General features: G+C 47.1%; 1 protein-coding gene across 2 annotated transcripts in view; it reads left to right on the top strand.

Moving 5' to 3' along the window:
- Positions 1–13,063, top strand: part of EPB41L4B (erythrocyte membrane protein band 4.1 like 4B) — a 152,833-nt gene that overhangs the window by 127,212 nt on the left and 12,558 nt on the right. Inside the window, exons 21-23 of one of the 2 annotated variants that reach the window (XM_007968474.3) lie at positions 2,095–2,272; positions 4,146–4,223; positions 11,056–11,172. In XM_007968474.3, the coding sequence (XP_007966665.3) occupies positions 2,095–2,272; positions 4,146–4,223; positions 11,056–11,172 (373 nt within the window). Of the gene's footprint in view, positions 1–2,085; positions 2,273–4,145; positions 4,224–11,055; positions 11,173–13,063 lie in introns of both variants that reach the window. The other variant, XM_007968475.3, reaches the window with a different exon arrangement.

Below are 13,063 nucleotides of genomic sequence, written 5' to 3'. Positions count from 1 at the left end.
AAAAAAATTAAAGAAAGGGAAATAAAGTAAATAGGCAAGATAGAAGAGAAAAGTAGCCAATTTCCCAGAATCAAAAATAACCAGGGTTCATAGTTGATGACTGTTACATTAGACGAGTTTCTATGCTTATAAATTATTAAATTAGAAAGAAACAACTTCAAAGCAAAAAATTATTCTGTATGTAAAATTTTACTGATTAAAATGTTGTTTTCTGACTTTGTCATGTGTTTACCTTAGAAGCAGGTAAAACTGAAGACTTGCTGAATTTTAGATATGCTTCTTGGCCATAAGCTCTGAACTAAGACAAAAGATAAAAACCACTACGAATTTGGAGTCTTTTTCAATTTTAGACAGTATCAGTTGGCTCTCTTCTGTGAAAAATGAGCTGTTGTTTTTATTTTAAATGACTTTTTTTTTTTTTTTTTTTTTTTTTTTGAGACGGAGTCTCACTCTGTTGCCCAGGCTGGAGTGCAGTGGCATGATCTCAGCTCACTGCAAGCTCTGCCTCCCGGGTTCACACCATTCTCCTGCCTCAGCCTCCCGAGTAGCTGGGACTACAGGCGCCCACCACCACACCTGGCTAATTTTTTGTATTTTTAGTAGAGACGGGGTTTCACCATGTTAGCCAGGATGGTCTCGATCTCCTGACCTCATGATCCACCCGCCTTGGCCTCGCTAAGTGCTGGGATTACAGGCGTGAGTCACTGCGCCCGGCCTTAAATGACCTTTTATATAAAACTAAATAATAATAACTATGCTCTTGAGGTGATAATTTTTTAAATGAGGTAAAAAGAAATTTTAACCTCGCTCCTCCACTTAACTAGCTATGCGACCTTGAACAAATAATTTCACAATCCGCTGCTAAATATCATCTGATTCTCTGAAAAATGGAGATGGTAATAGACAGGGTCGGCGTGAAAATTAAGTGGGTGAACGAACACATAACCCATCTGACCTATGTCATCTATGTGGATCCAAATACTTGGTGTATTATTAATTTTTCCACATACTTATTCAATTCTCACCTTTTCCCCTTTTTAGTAATGAATCCTAAGTCCTTCCCTTGAGGCTTCTCCATACGCAGAATAATCTAAAACCTCTCAGGAACCCCTCAGTCAACCCCATCTGCACTGCAGCTGTGTCCCCTGGCCTTGTGTTCCCACATGGCCCCGTGCTGGGCTGAGGTCTTACCAGTGACTCTGCACAGGCTGCATTGGTGCCTGTCTGTCATGGGTCTTGTATCTACATTCTTGAGCTCAGCCATCATTCTAAATTACAACCCCTACGCAAGGGTGGCTCCAGAAGCTGTACACAGCAGATCCTTAGGGACAGTGGCCTGGAGTCCCCTTCACCACCCTTAAAGCAGAGAGTGAAACAGATGTTTGTACACCCATGTTCATGGCAGCATTATTTATAATAGCCAAAAGAGTGGAAACAAGCCAAGTGTCCATCAACAGATGAATGGATAAACAGAATGTGGTATATCCATATAATGGAATTTTTATATCATAAAAAGAAATGAAATTTTGATATATGCTACAATGTGGATGAACCTTAAAAATATTATGGTGACTGAAATAAGCCAGACACAGAGGAACAGAGTGTGTGATTCCACTTATGTGAGGTTCCTAGAATAGGCAAATTCACTGGGACAGAAAGTGGAATTGATGTTACCAGAGGCTGCAGGGAGGGGCTTGGGGAGTTATCGTTCAATATCAATACAGAGTTTCTGTTGTCACTGATGAAAAAGTTTTGGGGACAGATAGTGGCGATGGTTGCACAATATTTTGAATGCATTTAATGCCACTGAATTTCATATTTATAAGCGGTTAAAATGATAAATATCATATTGTGTATATTTTACCACCAAAACAAAACAAAACAACACCCTGGCAAATGACAGAAAATTCAGCCCAAATTTGTTTTGGCAAAAAAGAGTACTGGATCCTGCAAGCTGGACATCTGGTGGACATCTGTTTGGGAACCCCCAATCCCCATCCCTGGTCTTCCCACCCCTGCCCATCCTCCGTCCACTCCTCACAGCCTGTTTATTATTGTAATGAGCAGAGCTTCATGTGCTTTTAGTAACCGCAGTGATGAAGACGACCTCCCTCCAGACCTGGCCGAGGCAGTGGGAGTGACCACAGCTACAACCACAAACACCACAACTGCCGCCACACAAGTCTCCGTGCCGCTGCCGTCTCCCAAGGTCCAGAATGTCAGCTCGCCTCACAAGTCAGAAGGCAAAGGCCAGCTGTCCCCCGGGGCCAAGGTAGTGTGGGGTGGAAAGCCCTGGCAAGCAGCCACACTTGCTGGGGGTTCAGTATCAATTTACTGAGTAGCATCTGGTGCATGTATTTCATTTTTGCATAATCAAATTTAAATTTTGCATAATCAATTGTGTGTACTCATAAAACAACAGCAGCAACCAGAACATGTTTTTATATAACTTGACCCCAAAATACAAACCAACCATTTGCAAGAGAATAAGTGAAACATAAAATCAGGTTCATTGTACTTTAATTGCAATGTAAGAGATTTTTGAGGGCAATTTTCATGTAGAATCTCATCTCTATAATAAGCTATTAGTCCACTGTGAAGATAGAGAGAAATGGTTCCCCCCAACCATAGTGAACAGTGTGGAGGAGCAAAAGCAGAAGTGTCCCCATCCCTTTCCTTATGTCATATAGCTGGTATTCGTAGTTTGAAGATAGGAAGTAGTATTCCATTTGCCGGTTTGAAATTTCAGGAAATTGCCTGAGATGTGAATGGGCTATGACAAAGGCTTTACACAGGATATTTTTCTTGGTTTTCTTTGAGAGACCTCTAGCTACCATCACTCTTTGGCAGTTAGTCCAAATACAGTTGAACCTATTGCTATCCAAGTGGATACAAGTCAGAGGTTGCAGTGGTCTGTGCAACTACATGGAGAAAAGGTGTGTGCATGAGGCAGGTGCCCTGAAGGCAAGACCGGAGCTTCAGAGGCTGTTCTCAGCTCTTCCATTCATAAGCCACAGCACTCACTTCCAAAACTTTTATTTCTTCAGGCCTCAGTTTCTTCCTCTTAAAAATGGGAATAAGATCTGCTATCTTGCCCTGGCTGGCATCAGGTCCGGTGGAGGTTAAAGTGCTCATGCAAACTGGATGCCTGAGGCTTTTGCTTCAGGGATCACAATTCCTGGTGACAGCTAAAGAATAAGGGTCCAGGGCCACCTCCTGCATTACCAAGGCCAGTCTTTCACCTGGTCCCTTCCCTAGGCGTCTCTGAAAATATCTCTGCTTAGGTGTTCTGCACAGAAACCTGGCTGGAGCACTCAGCAAGCGACTGGCCAAGACGGAGGTTCTCTGCTTCTCTGTAGATCACCTCTTGGCATCTCAGCCTGGATTATCCTCCACTGTGTGGAGCCCCCTGTACAACTTTGTCTCAGGTGTGGGCACAGGCTCCTATCACATATCCCACACTGTGGTTAAAACCAGGCTGAAAGAAACATTTACAAAACAGAAGGGAGATGGGGTGGTGTGGAGGGGACGCAAGTGGCATCCTACCAAAGGCCACAGGGCTCCCTCTCCTGGCCATCTCTCTCTTTGGGGCCTTCCTTGCACCACATTGATGGGACTTATTTTTTCTGCCTTAAAAGACCTCGAGGCCATCCATGCAGCTAAGACCCCAGAGCAGGAGAACAAAATGTTTTCCCAAAGCAAGCAACATAATATTCCACGTGCCATCACCTGCCATGAAAACCATTGCTCTTAATGTGCAGATCAGTTTAGCTCCTGGAGGACCCTGGATTTGATCCTCTTAATCTAGGACAAAGTCTTTGCTCTCTCTTTGTATATTCAGAGGACTCTTTCAAGTATTTTTCCTCCAAAAGACCAGTCAAACAGCACTAAGAGCACTTAAGAAAAGTTGCCTGCAGCTCTGAAAGGGACAGCTCCCTACATCATGTCTACTTCTACCAATGAAAAAATTGGGGTGCAGTCTCAACATTTGGTATACTACTTGGCTAGGGAAATACAAGGGGATTGTCACGCTATTGAGATCAGTGTAGAGGAGAGACTGGGAACCTCTGTCTGTCTTTTCTGGTGAACTTCATCATTGACGCAGTGCTGTCTCTAACTGGGGGTGTTTTTGTCTGTCTCCCTAGAGCCCCTCTGACCGAGGAGGTGCCTTTACCCTGGAGCCAGGTGATCTTCTGATGGATTTCACAGAAGCCACTCCTCTGGTAAACTTCCTATTTTGCTAAAACCAGAAAAGCCACAGACCATAGAAACATCTTGGCAGTAGGACGGATGGACAGAGGTGGGCATTGCTGTTGAGGAGCCTCTTCCTCTTGTCCTGGAGGCTCAGGGATCAGCTTTCATCCAGGGGTCAGGCACTGTGGGTCCCTCCACCTCTAGAGCCCTTGAGCGAGGAAGGAGTGCTCCCTTTGCTCCGAAGGTAGTTGTGGGAGTCCTGCCCGTGCCTGTCTACTGCACTTTGAGAGTTATAGGACTCCTCGGTGTTTCGGTCTCGGCTTCTTGGCTTCCTGGACTGCGCCCTGCATGCCCACCCGTAGGGAATCTCTTGCTGTTGCTTCTGACGATCCATCTGGTCTGAAGCACTGGCTCAAGGCCACACCCCAGCTTTCCAGGCCCCTCGCACCTCCTGCCATCTTCCATCCTCTGCATACAGGTCTCCCGTTAGGGATGGCAGCCCTTATGGGACTCCTGCAGGTGAGAAACCCTTTTCAGGGGACAAGTAAAGGGCCTAGTGGGTCTGAGAATTAGGGTCAGTTTCCAAAAAGAATACATGGTGGCTTTGACAAGAGTGATGAGATTCCTCAGGGATCATTGTGTTGCAGGTCCAGCTTGTAGATTTAATTACTTATACATTTAAATGGTCTTTTCTTTGTTTGAACCAAATAAGCTGAGATTAGAAAGGAAGCAGCATCTGGCAGAGAATCGGAGATGCCGCGATCTGAGGGGCGATGCCTGCCAAATGACTGTCCAGCCTCTGCTTGCACCCCTTTAGTAACAGGAAGCTCATTCTCTCTCCCCAAGACATGCTGCTCACATCTCAGGGTACCTCCAACTTAGCTATGAAATGGGTATAGGCCTGTTTCACTGCCCAGGCATGGGACAGCTGAGGTCCCTGTACTGCACTGAGACACAGCCAACATTTCACAGCTGAAGTTTGCAGTGAATGTGTGTCCTCAGGACAAAGCATCCTTTGAGGCGTGAGTGCATGTACTCAGGCCTTCTCTGGCTTTTTGGCAAGAGCTTCCTCCATTTTGGGCTTTCCTTGGTACCAGGGGCCTTGACCTTACTTTGTTCCAGAATCCTGTTTCCATGAGTGCCAAAGGGTCCTAGAGGGGAAGAGGGGACTCCTGCTTCTCCCTTTGGTCCTCTTCCCTCCATCTCCTTTCCCCAGCATCAGAAATGCAAGCAGTAGCTCTCCCACCTGTTGGTAGGGTGATGGAGAGATCTCTATCTTAGGCGACCGGGCCCACTCCACAAGTCAGTGTCTTGGATGCTGTGGATGAGGGCTACAGAGGGGCTTCCTTATCCAGGGGAGGAAGGAGCCAGAAGTAGAGGCAGGCAAGGGTAACCCCCATGCCTGACTTGTGACCAGGGTTTCCTCAACTAAAGGGCCCCAGCCTATCAGCTGGAACAATGCGTTGGGACTATCTCATCCAGTCCTTCACATATAGATGGGAAAACCAAGGCCCAGACAGGGGCAGACACTTGTCCCAAGTCACATAGCAAGTGTGTATCAAAGCCAGTTCTAGAACCTAGACCCTGGGCTGCCATTCCAGTGGCAGATGGCCCAATCCAGGATGTGTCTTTCTCTTTCCCCGTTAGCCAGTCCCCTCCCTCGAAGTGGGTCAGATGCCCTGGTCTCAGCCTGAACTGTGGTGCAGCCCTGGGACAGTCTCCAAGCTGTCAGCCCAGGTTTGGTCCTCAGAGTTGCTGAGTGGAGCACGAGGAGGAGAAGTGCTCAGGTACCTTGGTCTGAGAGACTCAGCCTGGATGAACTATGGTTATTTTGCCACCAGCCCTGTGCCTTTGCCTCTGGCTGCTCTCTCTGGGCCTTCCCGTCAGCATTTCCCACCAAAGAGGAAGCAGCCCTTTACAGGCATGAATGTAAGAACTTCCCGGGTGCTACTCATCACACAGGCAGTGAATTACCCCTCCTTGGTGAATACTTCTTCCATGCAGTCATTTGCCAAGCTTACAGCCCATCTCTAGCCCCCTGTCTCCTACTGGCTGAGACTCCTGAGGCCCCATCACTATCTTGGTCCCTAGGCCCAGTGCTGGACTGACAGGGAACTGGAGATCTTGCCTTCATTCAGCAACGTTCCGCCAAGACACTATCAGAACTAACATAACCCTAGCTGGGTGTGGTAGTATGTGCCTGTAATCCCAGCTACACAGGAGGCTGAGGCAGGAGAATTGCTTGAATTGTGGGAGGCAGAGGTTGCAGTGAGCCAAGGTCACGCCACTACACTCCAGCCTGGACAACAAAGCGGGAGTCCATTTGAAAAAAAAAAAAAGCCAGGCATGGTGGTATAATTCCTGTAACCTCAGCACTTCAGGATGCCAAGGCGTGTGGATCATCTGAGGTCAGGAATTCAAGACCAGCCTGGCCAACATGGTGAAACCCCATCTCTACTAATAATATGAAAACTAGCCAGGCGTGGTGGCGCACATCTGTAATCCCAGCTACTTGGGAGGCTGAGGCAGGAGAATCACTTGACCCCAGGAGGCAGAGGTTGCAGTGAGCTGAGATCGCGCCATTGCACTCCAGCCTGGGAGATGGAAACTCCATCTCCAAAAACAAATTAAGAAAAAAAGAACTAGCATAAGCCTTATCACTTTTATCAGTCTTGATACTTGTGGCTGGTCTCTGTGTAGAGTGGTTTTCAAAGAAGCACAGTCCAAAGGGCCCAGAGTAATAAAAAAGTTCAATCTGGAACAGGCATCTTTCAAAAAATCATTAAAGAATATTAAATTAACACCTCCTATAACACATCTTGATCTCTTTCTGCCTTTTCTTCTATTCTCTTACATTCCTGCTTGACTCCAGGGACTTTCATTCTCAAACTCTCCGCAAAGAAACACTCTTTCCAACTTCGTTTTTGTAGCTTTTCCCCCCTCTTTTCCCAAACCTTTTCTGCTCTAATCCCCAGCTCTTTTATTAGGTAGCTCAATTTAGCAATCTTAAGCCTTAGAACCTTTGCAGCTTCACGTCTTTCCATTTCCGATTCTGCATCAGAGTTCATAATCAGATCTGAGTTTCTGCCTGGGTTGTAAGAGGTAGAGTACATGGGTGAGAAGGGAAGGAGGCAAGTGAGTCAAGACAGCACCTGCTCTCCAGTTGGCATTTTCTTTAGGGTGTGAATGTGAGCAGGTGCTTGGGGGCATTGGCGTTGATGGAGTGAGGGGAGTTGGGGGAGGGTACATTGATGCATTAGTGATGTTGACCCTAGAATGCAGAGTCCTGTACCCCCTACTCCAAGTCTGCCATGCTAGCTTCCCTCCCCAGGTAACACAGACCATCAACACCTATGCTTTCTGTGTTCTTGACTCTTTCTTTCTGGGGCTCGTCCCTCTCTGATCCCCATGCTTCATGAACCACTCACCCAACTGCAAAGCAGAGCCAATTAGCACCCAGATCCCTTCTGGGCCATAACATGTTAGTCAAAAGTTCATGTGTCAGGGAGGACAGGGCCCTGGCCAGAGGAAGGCTGTGTAGGGCATAGAAACAGGCCCCGGGTTGGGTGTTAGAAGGGAGTTTCCATCTGCTGCAATAACTTACTTTTATTTTGAACTTAATTTTACCAGCAGGGCTAAAGCTGAATCTCAAATCAAATTAGGTTGCCCCTTCTGTGATTTTAGCTGTGTTCCCTAGGGCACAGGGAGGTGAAGAGACATCTACTTGGTCTATGATGTCATCTGTTCACTAATACATCTAGGCCTCTCTTTGGTTCCTTCCTGGCTGTTTTGGGTGGGTGGAGATCACTGTCCTGCCAGGACGTGTGACTCTGTACCTGTTGGACAACATTCTGTTCTGGGGCCATCCTGTCCTGGGGCTTGCCATCTCCTCAGCTCTACCTGAGGGTGTTGGTGGGACTGGTTCTTGCTGCTCTTCAATCCCTGCTTCCCAGCCTCAGTGTAAGGAGAAAGTTGCACAGGGCCCCTTTGCTCAGTACTCACTAATGTCTACTCCTTCTCCCTTTCCCTCTGACTTTTATCTCCAGTGATCAAACTAGCCATCTCTTCTCCTATCTGGATGATGAAGAAGCCTTACACATTTTCATCATCATTTATCTATGCCGAGAATCTTTCTGTTTCCCCAAGAGTCAGATTTTGAACTCAAAAGCCAAGCATGTACAGAAGAATGTAGCTGCTTGCCTGCAGAAAAGACCCAAGGAAGAAAGGAAATACCAGGAGAAAAAAATGAAGTGGTATTTCAAAATAGCATTCAATTCCATGTGTTATCTTATTTCCTTCTCACTTACCAACAGTCCAGAGTGTGGGAGCCCCAGGATGTTCTTTTGTTTCAATCCAATCAGATGCATATTAAAAAGGTCAGAAAGCCTTGTGCGATGGATCAACCCTTCTTTACCATGAAAGTCAAATGCTGGGCAAAGCCTTAAGGCGCTCATTATGTTCTTCAGTTGGGACCCTGGTGGCCAGGACACATTTTAGCTTCTAGGCAGTGTGGCCATGTTTCTTGGTCATTTGTGCCAGCTTTTATTTTCTTCAAAAAATACCTATTGCGTGCCTGCTGTCATCAGAGGAGAAAAGACCCAGTGGCCTGGAGTGCCTGACATAGCTGGTTCTGGTTGGAGCATGGATGCCCTGGGCAGTGGTAGGAATTGTTCCTGAGGGCAGCGGGGAGAAGCGTGGATGCCCTGGGCAGTGGTGGGACTGTTCCTGAGGGCAGCGGGGAGAAGCGTGGATGCCCTGGGCAGTGGTGGGACTGTTCCTGAGGGCAGCGGGGAGAAGCGTGGATGCCCTGGGCAGTGGTAGGAATTGTTCCTGAGGGCAGCGGGGAGAAGCGTGGATGCCCTGGGCAGTGGTGGGACTGTTCCTGAGGGCAGCGGGGAGACAGCTTTCTGCAGGATGTATCCTGAGGTCCACAGAGAACAGCAGGAGGGTTTTAAGTAGTCTGGTAAAAGTTAACTGCAGGTGATTCAGATGGATTCACTTGACTAAAAACTAGATTTAGAAACAGTCAACAAAATGAACCACGGACCTAGACTTTGCAAACGCAATTTCTACATCTCCCAGATTTGAATAGTAAAATAGGCCATCATGAAGACCATTGTGCGATAATAGTTGTAAAAAGCTCTTTGGAAATTGTCCAGGACTGCACAATTGTAAAGAGGACAGAGTTAGATCACTTTGGAGATGGAAAAGAGGCTGGCAATTTTCTTGATCATTTTTCCATGAAACTTACCCAGAGGCTGTATTTTATTCTTCACAGCAGGATGATATCAACTATTTAAGGAAACTCTCTTGAGCTAAAAGATGTGTATATTTGTTCTCTGGAGCAAATGGTCCCTCCCTGAAACCCAAAATAACCCTGTCCGTGGTTCCCTCTCCTAACCTCAAGCATCCTCTGTCCGCCAACCTCATCCTCACCAGTACAAGCTGTTTGACCTCTGCTGAGCGCATGGTGCTATTCAAGGATAAGGTGGAGAACCCTGCATATCCCAAAGGATGTGACACTTTTTTCACAATGTTTGGTATTTTCCAGCTAAGTAGCAGGGTGTCCCAGTAAATAACGAGATGCTACGACTGGGCCCATGCATCTTGTTATGGGTCAGACAGAGTCAGTTTGTTTTCTGAACACAGATAACAAAGAGCCAAGACATATGAAATCCTAAACTGTATGTTACAGCTAGGCACAATGGATCATGCCTATAATCCCAGTACTGTGGGAGACCGAGGAGGTGGGGGTTCTCTGGAGGCCGGGAGTTTAAGACCATCCTGGGCAACATAGTGGGACGTTGCCTCTATAAGAAAGAAAAATTAAAATATTAGTCAGGCATGGTGGCACATGTCTGTAGTCCCAGCTACTCAGGAGGCTGAGGCAGGAGGATCACTTGAGCCCAGGATTTTAAGGCTGCCATGAGCTATGATCACATGACTGCACTCCAGCCTGGGTGACAGAGCAAGACCCTGTCTCTTAAAAAAAAATGACATGGTGGCTCACACCTATAATCCCAACACGTTGGGAGGCCGAGGCAGGTGGATCACTTGAGGTCAGGAGTTTGAGACCAGCCTGGCCAACATGGTGAAACCCCATCTCCATTAAAAACACAAAATTAGCGGGGCATGGTGGCGCATGCCTGTAGTCCCAGCTACTTGGGGGGCTGAGGCAGGAGAATCGCTGGAACCCAAGAGGCAAATGTTGCAGTGAGCTGAGATCATGACACTGCACTCCAACCTGAGTGACAGAGAGAGTCTCAAAAAAAAAAAAAAAAAAAGAAAGAAAAAGAAATTAAACTATATGTTTTTCCCCATGATATATTTCTTTCCTGGTGCCCTCTGTTGATATCCTCTCACACAGTGTGTGCCCTTGTTCAGCAGACTGCAGGAGGGCACTGAGCATGGAAGGCAAATGCTTCAAGTGTGTGGCCACTCCTCATTTCCTCCATGGCTCACATCACTAATTCATCCTGGCTGTCTTTCTGGCTTGGCCTGGACAATGCTTCAGAACCCTCAACTGCGTGCCGAGAAACCACTACCTGTCCTGTGCAGCCTCTACCTACCAGGCCTGGGAATGGGGTCTTGGTGTGTCATCTGCTCAGATGATGGAGAAAACTGATGAAAGACAGAAAGGAGAAAAGAAGGCTGAGAGAGAGGTTGGAGGGTGGGACCAGAAGCCAGTTGGCCAGAGGCTGGAAGTAGGCTATGGGTGAGGCTGGCTTGAGAACAGTCTGGAGTTGCCAGATCTGTCTTGCACTGTGCTGTCTTTCTCTCCTTTCCCTTCCCCTATCTCCTCTTCCTCCTCCCCCTCTCTTGCCACCTCCTCCTCCCCTTCTCTCCTCTCCTCGTGAGCAGGCAGAGCCCGCCAGCAACCCCCACTGTGCCCACTCTCGCTGTTCTCCTCCACTCTCTCTCCCCATGAAGGAAGAGACCACTGGAGTTTGCATGTACCCTCCAATCAAAACGAGGCTGGTAGGTACCCTGGCAGGGAGAGGGGCCTGGCCAGGAGAGGTGAGGTGGGCAGGAGCCACCAGGCGAGGTGGACGCCTGGGTGGGCGTGCAGAAGCCCCAGATCTCGGGAAGAGCCCATCGACAGGTGCCCTCACTCCAGATGGATGGAGGATTTGCAGTCCAGCTGGCCCTGGTCAGATTGGAACACGAAGCTGTGGAGCCCCCTTCGCCTCTAGGTCTCAAGAATCAAGAAGAGTTTGTTTTCCTAGAATTTTGGTCAGCATAGATGCTTTCCCCAGAGAGAAATATATGCTTTGGTACTCACCAGATGGACCCTTAAGTTGCATTTCTATTGAAAATAAAACTTCATTAAACTTGTCTTCTTCTGCTATTTATCAAGCTAATGATACAATGGGAGTGCTACTTAACAATGTGAACGAAATTACCTGTCATCCCAATTTAGCATGATTTTTTGTCATTTTTATATATTTCCTTATGTTCATATCATTCATAATTTTACACAGTTAAATCATAGTAACCATATTCTCTCCTATTTTTCTCTTTTCACTTAATGCTGTTATGTTGTTTCTATCTTGTTCTTGTTGCCACATTATATGACTGTTTGTATTTCATCAAGTGAATGACCTACCATTTACCTAACACATTCCTTACTACAGGACGTGTGCTTTGTTCCCAGTTTGTCACTCTTCGGGAGAACACATACAGCTTTTTGCATCAGGAATTTTATTTTCTTAGGCTAGACCCTGCTGGATTAAATATTGTGATTTTGGCTTTTGCCACCTTTCTAAAGTGGTTGTGCTAACGGAGAGTGCCATCAGAAGAGGGTGACTCTGCTTTTTGCAGCCTTAGCAACACAGGGTGTAATTGTTGAACTATATTTTTCTTCTTTACAGCAGGTATAAAATAATTCTTTGAGGTTGCTAACTTTCACCTTTCTTTAATAGCAATAATAAACCACTTTCTGGCAGGGCACAATGGCTCACACCTGTAGTCCCAGCACTTTGGGAGGCTGAGGCAGGCAGATCACCTGAGGTCAGGAGTTCGAGTCCAGCCTGGCCAACATGTGAAACCCCAACTCTACTAAAAACACAAAAGTTAGCTGGGCATTGTGGCACATGCCTGCAATCCCAGCTACTCAGAAGGCGGAGGCAAGAGAATCACTCGAACCTGGGAGGTGGAGGTTGCAGTGAGCTGAGATCATGCCACTGCACTCCAGCCTGGGCAACAGAGTAAGACTCTGTCTCAAAAAATAAAAAAATAAACCACTTTCCCTCTCTGCCTCATGATGGTCTGAGAATTTATCTATTACTTTCCACTAGGACATTGGTCTCAGAGCATCATGCTGACCCAATAGGCAACAAGAGGAGAATGTACCCCAAGACTTCACCCCAAGAGTCCTTCTCGCACCTGAGTCAAAAGGCAATTTCAGGCCTATTCTGGCAATTTTGAGATGTGTAAAGAGACCAAAGAAATTTGGGGGAAGGCGAGCAGGCTTGGGCTGGATGTCTCAGTACACATGGCAAGGATATTGTCATCCCCACATGGGGGAGACCTGCTTTACCCATTCAGAAAAGCTTGGCTGATTAGGATCTGAGCTAATGTGTTCTTCCTCATCCCTGCCTCACCCTCCCATTGGAGCCACTCAAGAGCATCAAGTAGCTATCCCAGTGTCCACAGGCAAGACCTCGAGACACACAAAGCTGGCTGCCCCCTGGGCAGTGGTGGCCTTAGTGTCTTGCCTGCAGCCCTCTGCTGGCGGGTGGTGTGGTATGCATTCATCAGCAGGTGTGCAGACAGTTTCTGTGCCCCAGGAATTGTACACAAAGCTAGTGCCAGAGTCATCAGGCCCCTGGGCCTGATGGCATACCCTAGGCTGGTTTGAAAAAATAAG

The sequence above is a fragment of the Chlorocebus sabaeus genome, chromosome 12 (assembly GCF_047675955.1).
Source record: "Chlorocebus sabaeus isolate Y175 chromosome 12, mChlSab1.0.hap1, whole genome shotgun sequence".
NCBI classification, from domain to species: domain Eukaryota; kingdom Metazoa; phylum Chordata; class Mammalia; order Primates; family Cercopithecidae; genus Chlorocebus; species Chlorocebus sabaeus.
The sequence above is the reverse complement of the archived record's forward strand: the minus strand, read 5'-3'. Positions and strand labels throughout refer to the sequence as shown.